This window comes from Podarcis gaigeae (genome assembly GCF_964106915.1).
Source record: "Podarcis gaigeae genome assembly, chromosome: 2".
Taxonomy (NCBI): Eukaryota; Metazoa; Chordata; class Lepidosauria; order Squamata; family Lacertidae; genus Podarcis; species Podarcis gaigeae.
The window spans coordinates 106,397,389-106,421,661 of NC_139679.1; the positions used below are offsets into that span (position 1 = coordinate 106,397,389).

Genomic DNA, 24,273 nt, shown 5'->3' on the forward strand with positions numbered 1-24,273 from the left:
AAGAGATGACCAGGCCTTTTCTGTGGTGGCTCCCTGCCTGTGGAATGCTCTCCCCAGGGAGGCTTGCCTGGCACCTTTGTTACATAGATCTTTAGGCACCTGGCAAAAACATGCATCTTCTCCCAGGCCTTTGGCTAAGTCAAACAATTATGGCCTTTTAAACTGGGGGTCAGTATTATTTTGTTTGTTACTGTGTTGTGTATTTTTGTGTTCTCATATTGTAAACTGCCCTGTGATCTTTGGATCGTGAGTGGTATATAATCAGATACTCACTCTTGCATGCGTTGGTGCGCCGCCCCTCAGCCGGACGCCAGGGCAGCTCGTGGTAGAAGTTGTCGCACTGCTCACAGTTCAGCCCGTTGGTGTTGTGCTTGCAGACGCAGCGGCCATGCACCTGCGGGCGGAGAAATGGGGAGACCCAGGCCACGCCCACGGTGAATGGAAGAGGGCGGGTCTTTGCTTGCCTTCCTGCATTCAGACTGCACACAACCTTCCTACCCTACATCATCATGGGCATGCCGTGGCATTCCCAGGTATGCATTCCCAGAAGTTATGCTTGCACCCCACATAGGGGACAAAGGCCACGTTGGCTATGTATATTTTGAACTAAGTTGGTGCCCCAATAAGTAGTTGGGTTATGATTCTAGTCCTTAAGATAAAATTGAAAATGCATGTGCTTTTTCACATGGCTGGGGGAAATTATGAATATATCCCAGCGGTCAGAGGCTAAAACCCCAGAGCTCTGCACAGTTCCTCACCTCTGCCTTTAGCTAGTAAAAGGAGAAATGCTAAAGCAGGCTTCCTTAACCTGGTACCCTTGTTGGACTCCAAGTCCCATCATCCAGGATCGGGAAGCCCAAGAGGCTCAGTGGTTTAGACCATGGCACCACCCTTCTCTACAGACCAGCCTGGGAATTAAGATCAGCGGAGAAGGCCCTCCCGATGGCATTGCCTCTCTCGGAAATTCGGGTGGCAGCTGCTCATGAGAGGGCCTAGTCAGTGACGGCCCCAAGAATGCAGAACTCCCTTGCCACTGAGGTAAGCCTGGCACCATCTCTTCGCAGCCTTAGAAAATTGAAGAGATGAGTGGGCCTTTTCTGTGGTTGCTCCCTTGCTTCTGGAATGTTCTCCCCAGGGAGACTCGCTTGGTGCCTTTGTTACATATCTTTAGGCGAAAACATTCCTCTTCAGCCAGGCCTTTGGATGATTAATATCCCACAGCTTTTTAAATGTGTTTGTGGGAAGGGGATTATTGTTTTGTTTAATTCTGTTTCAATTATTTGTGCTTTTACAGTGGTACCTCAGGTTACAGACGCTTCAGGTTACAGACTCCGCTAACCCAGAAATAGTACCTCAGGTTAAGAACTTTGCTTCAGGATGAGAACAGAAATTGTGTGGCAGCAGCGGGAGGCCCCATTAGCTAAAGTGGTGCTTCAGGTTAAGAACAGTTTCAGGTTAAGAACGGACCTCCGGAACGAATTAAGTTCTTAACCCGAGGTACCACTGTATCTTGGTATTTTTATCTTCTGAACCGCCCTGAGATCTTTTGATGGAGGCCGATATATAAACCAAATAAACCCAACAAATAAGTTGTGGGGGGAGCCGGCACGCCTAATCAAGTGCGGTGTGTGCCTATGAGCGTTCCTAGCGCCTTACCATGCCCTCCACGTCAGCAGGGCTACGGGCGAGGGGGGCGCACTCTGAGGCATGTCCATAGCAGAAGCAGTTTCCACGCAGCACCATCTCGTACACGGCATAGTAGTACTTCTCCTTAATCTCCCGCCGCGAATCCAGCAGGTCATCTCCCAGCGTGTGGAGTTTGGTCAAGTTCACCCGCAAGTTGGTGACCTTCAGGAGATCTGGGGGGGGGGGCAGAGAGGTTGGAGTGGGTGAGAAGGCGGACAGGGAGAGAAGCATCCCCACTGGGAAACAGCTTTCCCAGCTGGGGCTGTGGGTTCGAAAATTGGGCTACTTGGTGGGCTATAAATATCAGAGTTGTCAGGCCCCACGCAAGCTATCCGCCAGGACCAGTCAGAAGTATGCGCCCCACGACGAGGGGAGAGGGAACAGATTCCCAGCCGCACAGAGAGAGAGAGAAAAAGAGAAAGAGCGACAGACAGAGAGGGACCACAGCTAAATCGAGCACCAGCCAAAGCAGAAATCTGTCTAGGCCCAAATTTAACCAGCCCCCAAATAGAACTAAAAGGCAGGGCCAGCTGCCATCCACTCTAGGATCCCAGGGAGCTGTTTGCTAGCTAGCTATTTGTGTATATGTTTCTCATTCTTAGGAACTGGGAATCTTGGTTGGGTATGTCTGTCTGGATTTGTGGTCCCCATTGTGTGGCATCTCTGTGATACCCCCAAACACCCCTTTAGTGTCCACCAACACCCTCTCCCCCTCCTAAATTTTAGTATACAGTGGTACCTTGGGTTACATAAGCTTCAGGTTACATACGCTTCAGGTTACAGACTCCACTAACGCAGAAATAGTACCTCGGGGTAAGAACTTTGCTTCAGGATGAGAACAGAAATTGTGCAGTGGCAGCGGGAGGCCCCTTTAGCTAAAGTGGTACCTCAGGTTAAGAACAGTTTCAGGTTAAGAACGGAACTCCGGAACGAATTAAGTACTTAACCTGAGGTACCACTGTATATATATTTAAGTCAGGGTTTTTCCTTCTTCTGCGTTTGTTGATTTGGTTCAGGAGTTGTCGGCCTGTCGTTGCCTTGCGTTTCAATTGTGTAGGAGGGATGCAGGTGTTTTGCTTTGTTTGGGGGCAGGGAGGGAAACATTCTGAGCTTTGCTGGTTTTTCTTCTGTGAAATCAATGTCTTGCCACGTTCATAATTGTTTGCTATCTCTCCTAATGTGCCCCAGGCAAAAAAAAAAAGTCTCAAAGATGAGGATCCGTTATTTGTGATGAGAAAAGATTTACTCAGCCATTTGGATCTGGTGAAAAGAACAAAATACCTTTTCAGAAGGGACATTCTGCTTAATTCCCAACGTATGGTCAGACGGTCCGGGAGACACAGCCTTGCTAAACTTAAGCACAGGAAGGAGTTTGGATTTGATATCCCGCTTTATCACTACCCTAAGGAGTCTCAAAGTGGCTCACAATCTCCTTTCCCTTCCTCCCCCACAATAAACACTCAGTGAGGTGAGTGAGGCTGAGAGACTTCAAAGAAGTGTGACTGGCCCAAGGTCACCCAGCAGCTGCATGTGGAGGAGCGGGAAATCAAACCCGGTTCACCAGATTACGAGTCCACTGCTCTTAGCCACTACACCACACTGGGCCATACCCAGGTTCAATCCTCAGCATCTCCAGGTAAGGTTGGGAAAGATTCCTGCATGAAACCCTGAAGAGCCACTGCCAATCAGTGTAGACTGAAGTGTAAGTGGGTTCCCACAAGGCAAGGCGCAGTGATAACAGCAAAAACCTTTACTGAAGTACAGAACTGAACAACAGGGACAAAGCAACTGCTTATATACGTTTCTGAAGGCCTGGGCCACTCCCACTCCCAATGTGATTGGCTGCCTAAACTTCCAAGCTGCGAATCATGACTCAGCGTTTGAGGGCCAATGGCAGAGGCCCAAATCCTGAAATGTTCTGTGACTGGAAATCATGTATCGAATCAGAACACAGGAGCTCAGAATCCTTAGTCCAGACTCCAGCTCAGGCAAACACAGACCACTGAATACATAGACAATACTGAACTAGAAGGACCAGCCATCTGGATGAGTATAGGGCAGCGACCTATGTTTCTACATGGACTAGAGACCCGGCCCGGGAGCCACACTGGGAACCATGAGAGATATAAATGTATAAGAAGAATTCCTTATTGTGTGATCGCTCGTATTTAAAACCACAATTCACTAATAAGCTGCCGTTTCCCAAACGAGCCCACTAGACTCATCCATTCATTTCTACCTCGCCCGTCTGCTAAGATGCATAAGGTGGCTCGCAACCTTTTGCACAGTACAAAAGAAGGGCAGAACGACAGAACGGCACCACAACTCCATAAAAAGGCAGAAAAGTTCTCACTGAAATGAGAAAATATCCATCTCGACAAAAGCGTTTCCGCCGCCTGTCTGGAAACAGTGATGGGGCCACGCATACTTCGCCCAGGAAGTAGTTCCAAATCCCGGGGGCCACAACCGAAAAGGCCTTCTCCACGGCACCTGCCCTACACCCACCGCATCTCAAGTGGTAGGAAGACCTCCAAACCAGAAGGTACGTTCGTGGCAGGGGAGGAAGGATGCAGCTCCTGGAATGGGCCCAATAGCCCAGGGTGTGCATGTAGTGCCACTTTTACGACAGTCGATCGCATGGCCTAATAAACATGGGTGTGCAAGTTTCTTGCTTGGTTTGCACAAGCAATGTTGTGACACATTACTGCTGCAATTTCGGGGCCTGGGTTCTGCCTACGTAATATATATATATATAGAGAGAGAGAGAGCGCGCGCGCGCACATTTATTTATAGTTATATTAAGATGGAAATATTTGGTGAAGCAGAAACGTTCCAAGATTCTACTCTCATTCGGAGGTCAGAATCTTGTTTGTCCACTGGGAATCCAACTCCTCTTGGGGGGCGGGGGGCAAATACACAGTACGCCCAGCCTCTCCCTGCCCTAAGCCAGGTCCTCCCTCCTCTGGCTCCCTCCCGCAGAGAGACTCACTAAGGACCACCTCTCCCAGAGACAGAGAGGGAGAGAGAGAGAGAGAGAGAGAGAGAGAGAGAGAGACTCACTCTGGATTTTGGGGCTGTACGGGTCACGGATGTGGATAGCTGGATCCAGCACTCTGTAGATTACCTGGAGCAAGGAAGAAAGAGCAGAGGGTCAAGGGGCAACAGTCAGTTTACAAGAGCATAATCCTGCAGCCCTTGGCCTGGGCCTCTACAAGGAGGAAGCAGTCTGCAGAGACCTAACGTATATGGTGTGTTTGGTGCTGAACCCATCTCTCTACCCCAACCCCCCAACATCTCCTGTCAGAGCTGGGTCAGGTGCAGGTCAGCACACAAGATGCAAAGTTTGGCAATGTAGTTTACTTTTTTATTCAAGAAAACAGCCTACTGCTCAGCAACACATCCCGACAGGTTTTGCCCCTATAGAGCAGCTTCCAGGACTGGCGGTCTCCTTCTCTGCTGGATGTTGCCCAAGCAGCCTCAAACTACAGGGCACCTGTAATCTCTGTTCTGCCCTACACATTGCCCTGGGTGTCCTTGGAGTCAAGGAGAGGGGAGCTAGTTGCAGTAGGAGACGCAGATTCCTGGAATTCTCCACCAGCGACTTGCCCTCCCTCCTCTGCTTCAGCCTCTATGTCTGAGCTGTTCCCTGTCACAGGCTCTCATTGCTCACTAAAGCCTGTTGCTTCTTTAGCATCCAACCATTCCTCTCTGTTTAGGGAAGCGTTTAATGTTTGATGGACTATTGCATTTTAATATTTTGTTGGAAGCCGCCCAGAGTGGCTGGGGAAACCCAGCCAGATGGGTGGGGTATTATTATTATTATTATTATTAATAATAATAATAATAATAATAATAATAATAATAATAACAACAACAACCTCTCCTCAGTGTCCCACCACCAATTCCTGGGCCCTGAGCCTTCCTCTTCTAGTGCTTCAACTTGGGGGTTCCCGGACTGCTACTTCCCCCCACTCCTCATCATCTAGCCCATCCCTGACACCCCCACAGGTAATCCTACTGCTCCGGACGCCCTGCTTTTTTCACTCACCTCCCCCTCAGTAGAGGGCTCAATGTCCGAGTAGCGTGACTCACAGACAACATCGTCCACACGCCGCAAGGGTCCCCGGGAGGCGGACGGGAAGGAGGCGGCGCAGTCGTAGGCAAAGTAGCGGTACACCTGCCAGGTGCGGCCAAAATCTGCCGAACGCTCCACCAACATGGCTGCCGGCCGGAAAGTCTGCAAGGGGTAGAGGAAAATGGGAATCCTTGCATGCGTCCAGAACTATCACCTAGTAAGTCGGGGTGGAATAGGATAGAGCTATGACGCAACCTGTTCGTACGTGGACGTCATCACTTGATGCACCAGTTGCCAAGGGACGAGCGCATATGGGCCCTAGACCAAGGCTGGGAACTCTGTGGCCCTCCAAATGCTATTGGTTGGACTACATCTCCCATCATCTCTGACCAACGACCTTGCTGGCTGGGGCTCATAGAATCGTTGTAAGGGACCCCAGAGTCATCTAGTCCAACCCCCTGCAATGCAATGCAGGGATCTCAGCTAAAGCATCGATGACAGATGGCCATCCCGTCTCTGCTGAAAAAAATCCAAGGAATCCGTCCATGGGATTGGGTGGATTCCAACAGCATAGGTAAGGGTCCCCAACCACCTGGTGCAGATTTGGGGAGGGCGCAGGCAGGAGCGGGGAACCCATTGCACAAGCTGTCATCCTCATGCCAACAGGATGCAGTGGTTGGCTACCACCCTGTATCTTGGAAGCGAGGACAAATGAGAGCAATAATCGTGCGCAAAAACAAGTCACAGCTGCGTGCAAAGTCAAAATTAAAAGAGAGAGACGCCCTGCAAGTCACTTGTTGCGCAGCAAAGCGTTTACGAGCGTATTCTTGGAAATGCCGGTTTAATCATCCCCTCGTTTAATTTAAGCACAGCTCATTTCCACAGGGGGAAAAAAGTTTCCCAACAATGTCCTCTGATTTTCTCCCCCAGTTTGGGGGCGTCGGGAAATAATCGAACATAAAAATCCACCCCCATTCTTCCGCAGCTTCTCTTTCCATTGCAAACAAGCAGGCATGGGGAGCTGGTGGGGCTGGAATTCCAACTGGGACTGTGGCAAGGGGGAAAGGTTAAAGACCCTTCTTCCCACACCACAGCTGCAAACGGACCCAGCAAGACACACCCTGACGTTGGCTATGTGCATACGTTTCTTTTTAATTGCCCGTGCAAGGACAAACCACATGACTAATGTCATCTCTGGCCTGGACCTAAGAAGGGCAGCAGATGTTCTCTGATGTGAACATTGAAATATAGAGCGTCAGAGCAGCGATCCACCTAACCCAATGATGCTCACGCTGACTACTGCTAGCTCTTACAGGTCTCAGGCAGAGGACCTTTTCCATCTCCTTCTACCTGATCCTTTCGCCTGAAGGGGCCAGGACTTGAACATGAGACCTTCTGCCTTCAAACCCAGCAGCATGGTGGGGGCTTTGCCGCTCACCTGACCTCCGCCTGGCTAAGTTGCTGCAGCAGACCAGGAGGGATGGGGCGGCGGCAAGGTTGGTGCGGTGCAAACACAATCCAGTGCTCCTGCTAGGGCGTTTGCACCGACGCAACCCCCTCTCCAGCTCCATGTGCTGTAGAGACTCAGCCAGACAGAGATTGGGTGAGTCATCCTACGATGCCATCCACTTCCACTTCCCAGAAATCCGCTCCACTTCCCAGTGGAGAGGAGTTGCGGTGGACCACGTGGCTACCCACTCCCCACCGGGGGCGGGGGACTTTGTCCCCCGTTGCCCGGGGGATCCCGGCCACGTCAGAGCCCGGCCAGCCAATCCGCTGGCCGGGGGGCGTGGCCGGGTCCATTTTAAACAGAGGCGCGAGCCGGAGGGCTTCCTCTTTGGCTCGCTTCCTCAATCACCCGCCCTCCCTCCCTATTTTGCAGGTTTTAGGCACTGGCCTTGCTACGGACCGCGGCTGGTCGCCATTGAGGGGCCTGGTAGGAATTTTTCCACTTGGCAAATTGCCACTGGCCATTTGGTTTTTGCCTACCTCGTAGAAATCGTCACAACTTTGTTAGGGTTGCGGTTAGGCATTGTTTGACCTTGTGATGGGGGAGGTGAGGTGTGGCCATCACCTGCCCCTCCAAGCTTAAGGGTATTCCGTTAAAGGAATCCAGGGGTGTTGATCTTGTCCGAAGCCCGGGTCGGGGGCTAGGGCCATGACACGACCCCAACGGGAACACCAGGGGAAGCTCGAGTTGGTATGCATCGACAGGGCTCCTCCATCCGGTGGTTTACCCTTACCGGACTTCCTGCGCATCGGGCAGGAGTCAGATACGGTCAGGTCCAATCAATGCCTAAGCCAATACCGCTCACATTCTGTAATTCAATAAGGTAAGGTAAAGGGTAAAGGACCCCTGACCATTAGATCCAGTCGTGACCGACTCTGGGGTTGCAGCGCTCATCTCACTTTATTGGCCGAGGGAGCCGGCGTACAGTTTCCGGGTCATGTGGCCAGCATGACTAAGCCGCTTCTGGCGAACCAGAGCAGCACACGGAAACGCCATTTACCTTCCCGCCGAAGCAGTACCTATTTATCTACTTGCACTTTGGCATGGTTTCAAACTACTAGGTTGGCAGGAGCAGGGACCGAGCAACGGGAGCTCACCCCGCCACGGGGATTCGAACTGCCAACCTTCTGATTGGCAAGTCACAGCACCACCCACAGTACCACCCACAGCACCACAGCACCACCCGTGTCCCTATAATTCAATAAAGTAGTGGCCAAATTTGCCCAATAACATAAACCCAATATCCATGTGCTTCCCAACAAGGGGGTGGCTGCAGGGTCTTGACACGCAAACAGACAGTCACTTGTGCATCCCGAGGATCTCGTGCTTCGTGGGGGATGGTGGCTAATGTTCAGGATTCTGACCTGTTATGATGGCTGCATGATCAGAGGCACTATTACGGTTGCTGAGGATCATGGGCAAGAGGGTGTTACTGCTCTCATGTCCCGCTTGCGGGCTTGTCATCGGCATCCCCGCGAGAACACAATGCTGGACTTGACAGTCCTTTGGTCCAACCCAACAAGGTTCTTCTGATGTCCTTGAGGAAGCGTGGATCCCTCCACTGGAGAAGAAGCCCACCTGTTCCCAGCTGGGACATACCTTGAAAGTCATGATGAGGTGAGTGAAGTGGAACTCGGCCTCTAGGTCCAGGCGGATGCTCACCTGCTCCACACCTGGAGAGACAGAAACAGACCCCTGTAAATAGCTGAGGACTTAAATGACACTTGTAAGATAACTGAGATAGGGATGCGGGTGGCGCTGTGGGTTAAACCACAGAGCTTAGGACTTGCCGATCAGAAGGGGTTCGAATCCCCACGACAGGGTGAGCTTCCGTTGCTCGGTCCCTGCTCCTGCCAACCTAGCAGTTCGAAAGCACATCAAAGTGCAAGTGGATAAATAGGTACCGCTCCGGCGGGAAGGTATACGGTGTTTCGGTGTGCTGCTCTGGTTTGCCAGAAGCGGCTTAGTCATGCTGGACACATGAACTGGAAGCTGAACGCCAGCTCCCTCGGCCAATAAAGTGAGATGAGTGCCGCAACCCCAGAGTCGGCCACGACTGGACCTAATAGTCAGGGGTCCCTTTACCTTTACCTTTTTAAGATAACAGAGACTTAGGATATGGACGTTAAGTGGAATGGAGGATATAAAATATGCAAAATAAAAAAATTCCTTCCAGTAGCACCTTAGAGACCAACTAAGTTTGTTCTTGGCATGAGCTTTTATGTGCATGCACACGTCTTCAGAAACACTGAAACAGAAGTCACCAGACCCTTAAATCTAGTGAGAGGGTGGGGAGGGGTATTACTCAGAAGGGTGGTGAGAATGGGTGATTGCCTGATAGGTGTGATAAACCTGTTAACGACTGCAATTGGTCTTACAGGAAAAAGCAAGGGGTGAGATGGCTAAAAATAGCTTTATCGTGTATAATGAGATAAAATATGCTGCAAGAAATGTTAAATATGGAAACCATGGAAGGGTGGAGGGAGGTCTAAGGGTAGAAGGGAATATTGTATCTGCCTTTTTCTCTTTTTCTTTTAGTTAATTACATGTGATATTGTTAAAAATAATTGGAAAAATTAATAAAATTTGTAAAAATAAAATAAAATGGAGAGACAGACACAGAGGGGTAGGTGCTAGAGAGGCCCCAGCAAAACTCCATTCCACGAGGAACCAGTTTTCAAACTGTGCTCAGGAGTTTCTCAGACGCTTCTCAGGGGCTTGTTTCTCAGCGGGAAGATCCGTTAACTCACCGCTACTGATCTTGCTACGCAGAATGTGTTGGGTGCCTTTCTGGGGAGCAAGTCTGGCTCATGTAGGAAAACGGGGGAAACCCAACAAGTCCAGCCAACACCCTGTTAGGCCTTGTGTATGTACGCAGCAGCTTCAGGCCTCGCCAATCCAATAGGACTCAGCTCTGGGAACCTCTGTTTTAATTGCCCACAATGATACAGAGCAGGGGTAGGGAACCTCAGGCCCAGGGCCAAAATGTGGCCTTCCAGGCCTCTCCCCAGACCACCTCCCCTCTCCCAGGCCCCCTCTGCAGCCTTCTCAAGATTGATTGATTTTATTGATTGATTTGCAAATCTAACAAAGGGGGGGAAATATTTACGATACATAAAACAAAGAAAAGGTAATATATGGATATTACTGTTATTATTAATAATAACAGTACTACCATGAGCTCACACTGAGGGTGAAATAACCATCTTAAGCTAAACATAAACACTGATATAATATAATCTCCAAATAGGTTTCCATAAGAAATTGATGTCTATATGAAGTGTGTTCAAATGTAACAAGGGCAGTGAGGTCCTCAGACAGTCCCATAATAGATGGTGGTTATTTATCCTTCCAGGCACGAATGGATTTGTTAAGTTGTGGGTTGACATAACAGACGGCACAGCGATTTCTCCAAGTAGCTCTTTATTTTGTAAGCTGGAATAGAACTGACTGCAAACAGCTCAGCCGGCCTGCTTTTATAGGCAGCCGGCTGTCAACATTGTAGCAACAACAGCCCAGAGTTTCCCGCCTAAAATAACTGACGCGGACCTGAGTGAAAACTATCTACAGACCTGAGTGAAAACTATATACAGTATCCCCCTGCTGGCCCAGGGTGAAACTTCACTACATAACAGGATTGCTCGCAAAGGGATCTCAAAATCCACTTCTGCTGTCCTGCTGTGAATCCTTGTACTAACAGTGATACAGTTAATGCACTTTTAAATAATATTTCTGCAGCGTGAAGATTCACAGTAGGGCAACAGAATTTGCAAGCCCACTGCAAGCTCAGAGACTTACACTAAAAGACTATGGGCTCACACAAACCTCCATTCAGCCTGCCAATTCCCCCTGGGAAAACCCACAGTTTAGTGCTGAATCAGGACAAACAGCAATCAGGTTTTTTTTGTGGATTGCCATTTGTTCCAATTTAGCACTAAAGAGCGGCGGGGATAAAGGCAAATCATGCTTTCCAGACCTGGGGCAAGTGGAAGTGTGGATCAGTGCCTATACTTAATATCTGCAAATATCAAGGATTTTGCCAATGCGAAACAGATATGGATGACAACTTCACGCCAAAAAGTATATATCACTGGTTTGGGGCTGCTGGTGGTTACAGTCCAATGACGTCTGGAGAGCAGCAGGTTGCTGAAGACTGTTCTAGATTAATGCATAAAATTCTTGTGCAGGTGGTACCAGATTTTGGGGAGGGGGTCCATAGCAGTGTAAGTACCATGCTGATGACCCAGGACGGAAACAGTCGGGCTGCTAGATAGAGCCAAGGCTCCCACAACTGGCAGCAGCACTGTGTTCCTGCAAGTAGCAGGCCCCTCCTCTGTTGTCTCCCGCCCCCGCCTGGCCCAGGTCCAGGAAAGAAGGGACTCTGTTGGGTATGATTCAGCATTTCCTCTGCGTAGGAGAGAAAGGAAAGGAACAGGGCTCTGGGGACACTCTCTCAGCCGTGCCATGTCCCAGACAAAGAGCACTCTCTGCAGGCTCACGTAACCGGGGCACAGCAAGTTCACCCAGCTGTGAGGCGACAGGGCTTGTCACAGGGCAACACACAACCCCGAGAGCAGGAAAGGACACACACACACACAAATGCACAAACTTCCCTCCAAAGAAGGATTGCCTGATGTAACATGGAATTTAATGTCCCTGGCATGTACCATATAGGGTGGGGTGTACAGACTTGATGATAAATGGTGCTAATAATAATAATAATAATAATAATAATAATAATAATAATAATAAATTATTTGTACCCCGCCCATCTGGCCGGGTTTCCCCAGCCACTCTGGGCGGCTTCCAACAAAGATTAAAGATACATTAAAATGTCACCCATTAAAAACTTCCCTGAACAGGGCTGCCTTCAGATGTCTTCTGAATGTCAGGTAGTTGTTTATCTCTTTGACATCTGATGGGGAGGGCGTTCTACAGGGCGGGCGCCACTACCGAGAAGGCCCTCTGCCTGGTTCCCTGTAGCTTTGCTTCTCGCAGTGAGGGAACCGCCAGAAGGCCCTCAGTGCCGGACCTCGGGCAAATGTAGGAAGAGGGAGAGGAAACATCCTCACAGCCAAAACGGTGGACTTCTGTTTCTAACATGGTGGAGTTCAGTGCATGAAGTCAAGAATCAAATGTCTCATTTTCGAAAAGTTGTGGGACTCAGAGGTGGCTTTCTTCCGACAGAGGAAGATGCTTTCTGGAGGTGGAAGAGAACCTTTGGAACCAAGCCCAAGTTTTTAGCCCTCTTGGATCAAGTCGAAAAGTTTTTTAAAAGTACAGTGGTGCCTCGCAAGACGAAATTAATCCGTTCCGTGAGGCTCTTCGTATAGCGGTTTTTTCGTCTTGCGAAGCAAGCCCATTGACAGCTTAGCAGATTAGCGCTATTAGCGGTTTGGTGGCTTTTAGCGGATCAGCTGATAAGCGGCTTAGCGGCTTAGGAAAAGGGGGGGGAAGGGGAAAAAAACCGCAGGAACTCGCAACACATTTCGTCTTGCGAAGCAAGCCCATAGGGAAATTCGTTTTGCGAAGCGCCTCCAAAACGGAAAACCCTTTCGTCTAGCGGGTTTTCCGTCTTGCGAGGCATTCGTCTTGCGGGGCACCACTGTAGCTGAAAGAACCTGCTATACAAGCAAGCAAGAAATATATACACGTATACAAGTAAACACACACTGTGCAAAAATCAAATCATGTGGCAACCTCACAGAGATGAAACCCCCCACTCCTTACCATTCTCCGACTGCCACCAGGCCTTCTTGCGGTTGAGAGCAAAGGCGGTGATCACGTTCTCAATGCGGTGGCTGTTAGGATTGGACAAGGCCTGATAGGGCCGGCGTGAGTCGCACACGAAGCACTTTTTCTCGTCCTGCAAGAGAGATACCCGTATGCTGAGCTACACATGCGCCATATGATCACAGTCCTCAGGTTGCAAGGATAAGCTGTGTGCATGTGTGAGCAGAGCTAGGTGAAATCTCAGAAGCTAGTGATACAGGGTGCCAATGATCTGTGTGTTTGTGTGCGCACGCAAACTTCCATCGAATCAAAGAGCAGGAAGGGACCTTCAAAGTCATATCTAGTCCAGCCACCGGATCTGCTGTTTTAGTATACCTGATTCAAGAGCAGTCTACACTCTGCTCAAAAACCTCTTAAAGGAGAGTCCAGCAGTTCCCAAGTTAGTCTTGTTCCCCTCTCAAACAGTTCACGCTGTCAACAAGTTCTTCCTAATGTGCAGTTAAAACTCCCTTTCTTGTCATTTAAGTCAATTGGGTTGGGCCCTACCAACTTTGTTACTTGTTTTTAGTTATTTATTTTACAGTTCAGCCAGCTAGCCCTGGGGATTACCTAATTGATTTTTGATTTTTATTGTTATTCATGTTTTTATACTGTATTTTATGCTGCTTTTATAATTAAGTGTTTTAAAGTGTTTTAAATTTTTTGTTGGCCGCCCTGAGCCTGGTTTTTGAACCGGGAAGGGCGGGGTATAAATAAAATACTATTATTATTATTATTATTATTATTATTATTATTATTATTATTATTATTATCATCATTATCATTATTATTATTATTATTATTATTATTGTTAAAAAAACACCCAGCCTTTTCTGTGAGGAACTCAGAGTGGCATGCATGTTTCTCCCTTATTCCTGCCTCCTGCAAGGAGTTAGGCTGAGAGAAGGTGTGGCCAACCCAAGGTTGAATTGGGGTCTTCGTGTTTGCAGTTCTCCCAAGGGTAGCAGGAAGCAAACCTGGTGTGCGCTCCTTAAGCATGCACACAAAAGCTTATACCCAGAACAAACCTGGTTGGTTTCTAAGGATGCGGGTGGCGCTGTGGGTTAAACCACAGAGCCTAAGACTCGTCAATGAGAAGGTCGGCAGTTCGAATCCCCGCAACAGGGTGAGCTCCCGTTGCTCGGTCCCTGCTCCTGCCAACCTAGCAGTTTGAAAGCACGTCAAAGTGCAAGCAGATAAATAAGTACCGCTCCAGCGGGAAGGTAAATGGCGGTTCCGTGCGCTGCTCTGGTTCGCCAGAAGCAGCTTAGTCATGCTGGCCACATAACCTGGAAGCTGTACACTGGCTCCCTCGGCCAATAAAGCGAGATGAGCACCGCAACCCCAGAGTCGGCCACAACTGGACCTAATGGTCAGGGGTCCCTTTACCTTTCCCTTAAGGTGCTACTGGGCAATTTTAAAAAAATAAAAATATTTTGACTGCTGCTTCCAGGTAGAGCAGAGGATGCTGTCCTGTTAGCAGTGCTGAAGTAAGCATCAGTTGCTAGTTTGGTCAGTGCTCAGTTTTCTAGTGTTTGCTTTTTCCTTATCGGGTCTCTCCGGCTCAGAATAGAGGTCCTTTAAAGAAATAATTTTCCCACCGACCTTCGCTCTGCAACACTCACCTGCAAATGGCTGACAATGCAGTAGGGCTGGGGACGCCGCAGGCCGCAGGTGGAGGTGGCGAAGAGGCGGTCAGCCCGTCCTACCAGCAGATCTCCTGTGTTTGGGTAGCAGCTGCCTTGAGAACAGCCATGGGGGGGCTCAGGCTCCTGGCAGAGAGCTCCCCCCAGCACTGTGGAGACAGGGAAGGCAGAGAGAGGAGCAGAGAGTACAGAACAAGGGACGCTGTGGCTGGGTCCATGAGGTTCGGCTCATCTTACAGGTGACGGATGCAATTACAGTGGTACCTCGGGTTAAGTACTTAATTCGTTCCGGAGGTCCGTTCTTAACCTGAAACTGTTCTTAACCTGAAGCACCACTTTAGCTAATGGGGCCTCCCGATGCCGCTGCGCTGCCAGAGCATGATTTCTGTTCTCATCCTGAAGCAAAGTTCTTAACCCAAGGTACTATTTCTGGGTTAGTGGAGTCTGTAACCTGAAGCGTATGTAACCTGAAGCATATGTAACCTGAAGCGTCTGTAACCCGAGGTACCACTGTAAGCTTTTAAATGGTTAAATGTAATAGATATGAGGAGTTTTTGACTGATTCCAGACTGCCGGGGGGGATCCCAGCGCATACCAAAACTTTAAATAGGTAAAAGTGCTCCAACATCCTAGTACAGTGGTACCTCGGGTTACAGACGCTTCAGTTTACAGACTCCGCTAACCGAGAAATAGTACCTCGGGTTAAGAACTTTACTTCAGGATGAGAACAGAAATTGCCCCATTAGCTAAAGTGGTACCTCAGGTTAAGAACAGTTTCATGTTAAGAACGGACCTCCAGAACGAATTAGGTTCTTAACCCGAGGTACCACTATACAACAAATCCACCCCTTTAACATAGCTGTCAACGTTTCCCTTTTTTTAAGGGGAATTCCTTTATTCCGAATGGGATTCCTCATAAGAGAAGGGAAAAGTTGACAGCTTTGCCCTTTAAAGAAATAAACAAACCTGACTTTTTGCGGTTTGGAAAGTGGAGAGGAACTGTCTCAGAAAGTGTGGGGTGACTAAAGGATTAACTGAAAGACATGCAAACAGCCCGTAAACCAGCGGTAGCCAACAGGGTGACATACAGGTGTTTGTTAGACTACAACTCCCATGATCCCCGACCACTGATCATGATAGCTGGGGCTGATGGGAGTTGGAGTCCGGCAACATCTGCAGACCACCACATTGGCGACCTCTGGACGAATGTTGCTTGTGATATAATCACATTGTAAACAAATCAAAATGAATGCTCAATAAAGACCAGGCATAGTCCAACCCTAGTGTGAAGTTTGCGCAAGCAAATCCATATGAATACTGAATTAAAAAAAAGTCCTCTGGAAGAGTTCGTTCAACTTGGCATGGTAGAGGGATGGTACTTATGTATTAACTGGAGTTCAAGTGCAAATCAGACCCACTAGATAGACTGCTGTCAGAGGTTGAGTGGTGGAAGATTTGGCATCCATAAATAGGCAAGACAAGGGAACTCCACGGTCCAGAGGATTATGATAGGACATCCAAATATTATAAAGATATAACTTCAACATCTGAGGTCATAACAGAGAGAAAGATGGCGCCAATAAGGAGAGGACATATAATGTAGATTATCAACAATCTCTGCTTTCGCCCATTTTAAAAACCAAGGTTTCAGCTATCATGAGATACCTTTGAAAGCGAGCATGGAATCAAAAGACACAGTCTACTCACTGGTGAGCACTTTTAAAGTCCCGCTAATTTCAGGGAGAGAGATTTACAGCCCAGTCTTATGCATATCTAGGGACGCGGGTGGCGCTGTGGGTTAAACTACAGAGCCTAGGACTTGCTGATCAGAAGGTTGGCGGTTCGAATCCCCGTGACGGGGTGAGCTCCCGTTGCTCGGTCCCTGCTCCTGCCAACCTAGCAGTTCAAAAGAACGTCAAAGTGCAAGTAGATAAATAGGCACTGCTCTGGTGGGAAGGTAAACGGCGTTTCTGTGTGCTGCTCTGGTTCGCCAGAAGCGGCTTAGTCATGCTGGCCACATGACCCGGAAGCTGTACGCTGGCTCCCTTGGTCAATAAAGCGAGATGAGCGCTGCAACCCCAGAGTCAGCCATGACTGGACCTAATGATCAGGGGTCCTTTTACTTTTACCTTATGCATATCTACTCAGAAATAAGCCCACAGCACTGCCACTGAAATCAGGAGCGCTCCCAAGCACTTAATTTGGCTGGATAATGCCCAGATTTAATGAAATGATGTCATCAAGGCACTCTGATTAAGAATTGGATTTCCCCCCCCCCCTCCAGATTCCTGAGGATACAGTTTATGCAAAACTATATCCGATTTACTCCATTTGAGGTGATTTTTTGGACAATAAAGGTTTTCCTGTTAAGAGCAGTTTATGGGTGTTCCCATTTGATCTGCTGCTTTGACCGTCTTATTTTCTTTTTCTTGACAATATAAAGGCAGTGATTGGAAATACACCGAACTCTTGCGCATTCCAGGGCTCTCGCTCATTTCACTTGGCCTCCAGTCAAGCCCCTTCATGCACACCCATTCACAGACACCGCCACTTACCCCAACCGTCACTATTTACTTTTCCACCCCAAAACAAACCTTTACATTCAGAGAGGGGAAAGGGACAACTTGAACTCTTTAGCCCGCTGCAAAGCTTGAGCATTTGTTCAGATTTAACCAACTCTGTTATACTGTTGCTTCTCAGCATTATTTGTTTTGAACAGAGAATCTGGGTTTCTTTGGCACCAAAATACTATTTTTGTTCTTTGGTTTATGAGTCAACACACCAAGGTTGCTTCCAGATGACCTGTTTACTGGGCAGTCGTCTTGATCTGTTTGCAGGGAGATTAGAAAGACACCAGCTACTTATTGAGCAGTCGTTCTGATTTGTTCGTGGGGAGGTCAGGCAATGTCAAGCAAGTGTCGTCCCACACTTCCCAATGCACCCCCCACCCACTTTCATGATCACAAAAAAATCTGAGCCTTTGGGGAAATTGGGTTTTTTTCACAAGAAGACCTCCCAGTCAAACATAATGGTGCAACCTGAAATTGCCGATATGCGATTGAATTCCACCCGAAAACAGCAGCAGTCTGTAAGCATCCTGAATTACAGTGGTACCTTGGTTCTCAAATGCCTTGGTACTCAAACAACTAGATACCCAAAACAAAAAAAAATTCCTTCCAGTAGCACCTTAAAGACCAACTAAGTCAGTTCTTGGTATGAGCTTTCGTGTGCATGCACACTTCTTCTTTCGTGCATGCACACGAAAGCTCATACCAAGAACTGACTTAGTTGGTCTTTAAGGTGCTACTGGAAGGAATTTTTTTTTTGTTTTGACTATGGCAGACCAACACGGCTACCTATCTGTAACTGGAACTAGATACCCAAACACTGCAAACCCGGAAGTAAGTGTTCTGGTTTGCGAACTTTTTTTGGAAGCCGAATGTGCTCAGTTTGGAGTGCCACGCTTCCAATTTGAGTGCCACGCTTCCGTTTTGAGTGTTATGCTGAGGTCTGTCTGTTTTTGCTATTTATTTAGTGTTTTTGTTTTTGCGGCTCTTTTGTTTTTGTTTTTGTGACTGTGTGGAACCCAGTTCAGCTACTGATGGATTGATTGTGTGATTCAGTACATTGACTATTGCTATTATTTTACGGATCAATAGTCTCGTTAGATAGTAAAAATCATGTTAAATTGCTGTTTTAGGGGTTGTTTTTAAAAGTCTGGAACGGATCAATCCATTTTGCATTACTTTCTATGGGAAAGCGCGCCTTGGTTTTGGAACACTTTGGTTTTGGAACAGACTTCCAGAACGGATTAAGTTTGAGAACTAAGGTACCACTGCACAGCGACTTTTTTTGCATTGCTGCCCACTCTTGATGTGAAAATCATATAAGCATACCGGTACCTCTTTATTTTGCCCTGTGGGGCAAATGGGCACTACCAACTCCCATTATTCCAATGGAAGCCACCCAGTCCAGATGGCTACTATTAAATCTTTTGAAAGCTATTCCTATTTGCACAGCTCTCGTGTCACACTTGAGGCTCATCCACACTTAACACTTGCTCCATGCTATCTAGGCACAGGTCTGGGATTTCTATGTCTGCATCTGAGCACAGTTTTGATTTTTTGTCCTGGCACTTTCCCCAGGAAAATCCACATTTTACTGTTGAATCGGAGCAAATGGCAATAACCGCGGAAAACCCGGTTGCTGTTTGCTCCGATTCAGCAAGTAAAATGCAGGCTTTCCCAGGGCAAAAAGTAGAAACTACTCAAACACTGTCCTGGAAACCCTGGCAGCTATGGAAGTGTGGCTGAGCCCTTTGTTTAGTTTGGGAGACAGGCAAGTGCCAGTTCTTCAGAGTTACCAAAGTGCTTTTAATCATACGAGGGGAGGGGAAGGTCAGTGTGATCCAACCCTCGAGGGACTGTACTAGAAGTACCACTTCTGTCGAGATAATTGGTGATGCTGCAGATATGTGGACCAAATCACTGCATTGGATGGCAAATCACTGCAAGCCCCACTGAAACCATTCATAGGAAGGGGGAGAATCCATGAAACAAAATGGTAATTGTTATGTACTAAGCTTGGATCCTAGAACAATAGGCAGGAAGGATCCTAGAATGAAACAACTGGTTGGCCTGCAGGAGCAGCCCAATCAGGCCCCAGGAGGAAGTTAATCAGCCTATTAGGCTGGTAGGATCCTAGAATGCAACAAGTGATTGGCCTGCAGTAGCAGCCCAATCAGGCTCCAGGAGGGAAGCAGAACCAGCCAATCAGACGGGACCCATTGTGTAAATAATGTATATAAAGCCTGAGAGTTTTTTTTTGGGGGGGGGGGATTCAACTTCTACGAGCTGCAATAAAGAGCATTAAATCAATACACGACTCCGAGTATACTTCAGTAATCGGATCCTACTCTCTCTTTTGCTCCATTCCTCCTTGAGAAAACAGGAATAACAGCAACCTATCTAGTCAGTTCACCATAAATAATAATTAATAATAATTAATTATTTATACCCCACCCATCTGGCTGGGTTTCCCCAGCCACTCTGGGCGGCTTCCAACTGAATGTTAAAAACAATACAGCACCAGATATTAAAAACTTCCCTAAACAGGGCTGCCTTCAGTTGTCTTTTAAAAGTAAAATAGTTGTTTATTGCCTTGACATCTGGTGGGAGGGCATTCCACAGGGCAGGCGCCACTACCAAGAAGGCCCTCTGCCTGGTTCCCTGTAACCTCACTTCTCGCAGCAAGGGAACCGCCAGAAGGCCCTCGGCGCTGGACCTCAGTGTCTAGGCTGGATGATGGGGATGAAGACGCTCCTTCAGGTATACAGGGCCAAGGCCATTTAGGGCTTTAAAGGTCAGCACCAACACTTTGAATTGTGCTCAGCAACATACTAGGAGCTAATGAAGGTTGCCCAACCCTATTCAGATTAAAGGGGCACCCCCAGTATGATGGGTCTTTTTGCCATTTTGATCTGGCCACACACCCAGGACTTGACAGTGCAACAATCCCAGCCCAGTGCAAATAGATAACTGCAGCGCTAGAGATGGAGGTTCCTAGGCATCTCCTTTCGCATGCAGCTAGGCATCCGCCACCAGATGCTTCCACCTGTTTCTGCTGCTCACCCTGCAAGGGTGGGGCTGGGGGTGTGTGCGTGAAATGCCTCTGCTTGCCTCCTCTGCCCTCAGCAACTATATGGGGCCTGGGAGCGGAAGCCGCAGCCCTGCCAGAAATAACCGTGGCAGGGATTGGCTCTGTTGTCTGGCCAGCCTGGCCCCGCGCCAAGGAACGTGGGGGCTGGGGGCTGAAAGCCGTGAAACGATGGCTTTATAAGAGCTCACATCCACTGGAGAGCCTGCTAAAAAGAGGGAGGCGGTGGCACAGCACCAAGCGGAGATCGCAGCTCGGATAAGTTTGGGTCCCGCTGGATGCCAAGCGGTCTTTGCACACAAACCTTGCCCCTCCACTTCACTGCAAACTGGCAAGGGGAAACATGGGGCGGGGGGGGGGGGGAGAGAGATGATGGCCCTGCAGCTGAAGAAAACTTCAAGGACCATTCCTTCCTTTGCCAGCACATTCCCAACACTGCGGCACTTGGTACTCCTTCTACAGCTGCTGAGGTGGGGCAAGTGTGGGTCCTTCCTGTTAGCGCCCCCCTCCCAACCTTCTCACATTGCAAGGCTGCTCCCAGGCTCCATGCCAGCTCTCTGAGCCTCAAATCCCCTGGAGCCAGAGCTTCAAAGGGAGCCAGGGACAAAGACTCCAGCTGGTGGGGCTGGGCGTGCAGCTTCCCCCAACCCAAGGTTGGGGGGGAATGGAGGGTGGGAGTACGCAGACTAGGCACCCACCCTACTCTGGAGGCAGGAAAGGGGCACGGAGAGACAAAACAAAGCAGGTGGGGTGGACGCAAAGCTGCCACCGAAGATGCATGTTTAAAATTCCTCACCCCACATATAGACTGTCTATCGTACTCTTTTAAGTTGAGCAAACTGGAATAGCAGGCCGATTCGTGTTTACAAGCACGGTTTAGGATCCCAACCCAACTCATTATGCACGTCCTAAAAGGGCAGGAAGAGCCATCGCTTATATATAGTCTTTAGCCATCCTAGTTGCTAAAATGGTGAAGCGACGGCAGTGTGCCAAGCATCAAAGTAGCCCTGAGAATGGACACCTACAGTTGCCCCTCAACATCTCGGAGCCAAAGGTGGGTTTCCCTCCCTGCTATTCTTTCAATACACAGCTACTGCCAAGTGAAACGGGAGTTAGTGATGGTAAGAAGGAACTGAGGGCAGCTTTCGCCAACCCGGTGCCCTCCACATGTTTTTGATGACGTCCCTATGACCCCCTCCCCAGCCAACACTGTCATCCAAAACATCCAGAGGGCACCAGGCTGGTGAAGGCTGATCTGGGGGGGGGGCAATAATAATTATCCCCCAAACCACTTAACCCAGAATTAAATTATCAGCCTACTGCTGATAAGCTCCAGTTCAAGAACCAAGGGGAAGGGAGACACAGCGACTTCACAGAGGCTGAAACATTTCACCAAAACCAAATATAGAGGCATCTTCCATGCACACACACAGACATTATTCACTTACACACACACACACACACATTTTTACTCTCCTTCTAATTTTGTCTTTGCTTATTGCCACGACCCCATATGGTTGGTTTCAGCCAAAGCCTAGGCTCCTTGCTCTACAAATGTTTAACTTGTTACATCAGCTCTCAGGGTACGCACTCAAGAACACTAGACACAGATTAGCAACTCCTCAGCGTTGTTCAAATGAATGCTTGTGGTTGCACACCCAGAACCGGGATGGGTTCTTTCCCCATTACATATCTGTCGGCAAAGTGGAGGTTTCAACCTGCATAAGTGATTGTCGAGTGTGCAAACGGAAGGTGTGATCTTGTGAACGAGGCAGAAACAGGTGTCCGCTGGCAGCAGATGGACCATCCAGGCATCACCCACATCCTTAGCCTCCGTATGAGACACATCTAAGGCGCGATCCTATGCAGCTGCCGCTCACAGAGGGTCCCTCTGCAATCCGTGAAAGTTTATTCCGTGCAGACTTGCATAGGATCGGGCTACTTGTCTGAGAGAAGCAGAGGTAGTGGCAAATCAACAGGTGCAGCTTTCTCCACCATAGCATCTTGTTCCTGGGGAACGCAGCAGTTGCTGGCAACCCTCAAGCAGTGAGGCATTCTAGGATGGGGCAAATAGGACCCCAATATCAGCACCCACCCACCCACACCCACTTTAGCCAATATAATCTCGACCACCGTATGCCCCAAGTAGAAAGTAGGAGTTTAGAACATACGTCCTGCGAAGAAGACCACCAGACACTATTTATACCATCTTGAAGCCTGTCCTCTGGGGAATCTGGGAGATGCCCCCAACCCTCAAACAGGGCACATCAGGCCAAGCAGAAGCCTGGCAGTGCCCCACCAGGATGAGCGGCCACAGTGAAGACAACCATGAGGGCATTTGTGTGAGAAGAAAAGGAGATTTCTCTGGTTTGGGCTGTTAAGAAGCCCCCTGTCCCGAGGGAAGGGCAAGGTTGGCACGATGCAGACCCAAGAAAAGATGTAAGAAGCCCTCAAGCCGTCCTCGATTTTAAAAAATAGTTTTAAAAGTCACTATCCAAGTAGACACACACACACACACACACACACACACACACAGACAATTTCAAAAGTGAAGTTCTCCCTCCTCTCAGCATGAGGCTCCCTATTCTCTGCCTCCCTCCTTCCTGGCCATCCTGCCAGGACTTTGACAGGCAGGTGCCGCGACCCCGATCCTTGGCGGAGACTCACCTGCGAGTAGCAAACCCCACAGCCTCATGGCAGCTCCGTGGATGCCGCGCACCGGGCGGCTCTTCTTCTGCTGAATTGGGGGCAAAGCCAAAGGGTTGGCGAAGAGGACCCCGGCGGCGTGGGCGGCCTGTGGGTCGCTCCGGATGGGGAGGACCCCTTTCCCAATGCAGGCCGTTCCCGCCTCCGCCTCCTCCCCGCTGGATGCCTCTGCGCCTTTCCTAACCCGAGCCCCGGCGCCTCCGTCCCGAGAAAACCCTCCTCGCCCCCCGTCCTCCCCTTAGGGGAAAAAAGAAAAGAAAAGAAAGAAGAAGTCGCCTCGCGCCGCTCCTCGGCTTGATCCAAAAGCTAAACTTAGTTGGAAAAAGTTAGCAGCGAAAAGGCCAGAGGGAAAGCGCGGGGCGGATTCCGCCGGGATCTGGTGCTGCTGCTGCGTAAAGCCAGCAGCCAGATACATACGCACATCCAGAAAGGGTGGTCTTTTCTCTCTTTTAAAAATAAAAATAAATGAGGTGAACGATGTTTATTTAGGAGGTGAGGGTGTGTGTGTGCATTTTTAGCTGAGGCTCAGTGCCAGGTCTTGAAGCAAATTAAACAAAACTAAAGCCTTAATATGCATGGATTTATTTGTTTACAATCCTGTCCTCTCTCTATAGCAAACCTCACTTTGCTTGGAAAACGCTCTCAAATGTGGCAAATCTTTTGGGTATTTGGCTTTATCTTTATATTGCACAACATAATTATATATAAAGCCAAATATCCGTAGATTAGTCCCATTTCAGTGTATTTTTCAATTGGCAGCTTACGATATATTTCAGAAGATCTGCTGAGCTTTGAGAAGGGATCCGGCAAAACTGTTTTATTATCCGCATAACAACAGTCTTTGCTGATACCATACATCTAAAGCACGTCCCGCATGGAATCCTGGGAACTGTAGTTTGTTAAAGGCGTTGGGAATTGTAGCTCTGTGTGGGGTGAACTATTAGGATTTATGTGTGAGTGCTTTCATTGTATCGTGTATACACAAGTCATGGTGGCATTTCTCATTTACATAACTGTTTATACAATTGTTGCTTCAGCCCAGATATTCAGGATGGGCTAGTCCATAGCCCTATTTTATTCACACAAAGCTGCCTATTATGAACCTTTTAAAAAGTGACACACAAAAATAGCTTCTCTTCTTTAAGGCTATGCACATGGCACAGAGTTGGGCTATTTGTAGCTGAATCCTAAAGTCTCTGCTCTGTCACATTGATTCTTTTGAA

At 48.7% G+C, this 24,273-nt stretch overlaps 1 protein-coding gene across 1 annotated transcript in view; it reads right to left on the minus strand.

Annotated features, from left to right (window-relative positions):
• LAMB2 (laminin subunit beta 2) overlaps positions 1–23,437 on the minus strand; it is a 60,846-nt gene extending 37,409 nt beyond the window's left edge. Inside the window, exons 1-8 of the mRNA XM_083722353.1 lie at positions 23,012–23,437; positions 14,669–14,838; positions 13,002–13,137; positions 8,871–8,944; positions 5,735–5,923; positions 4,747–4,810; positions 1,657–1,859; positions 274–394 (exon numbers count right to left, since the gene is read on the minus strand). Of these exons, the coding sequence (XP_083578479.1) occupies positions 274–394; positions 1,657–1,859; positions 4,747–4,810; positions 5,735–5,923; positions 8,871–8,944; positions 13,002–13,137; positions 14,669–14,838; positions 23,012–23,039 (985 nt within the window). The 5' untranslated portion in view covers positions 23,040–23,437. The remainder of the gene's footprint in view (positions 1–273; positions 395–1,656; positions 1,860–4,746; positions 4,811–5,734; positions 5,924–8,870; positions 8,945–13,001; positions 13,138–14,668; positions 14,839–23,011) is intronic.
• Positions 23,438–24,273: the final 836 nt, after the last annotated feature.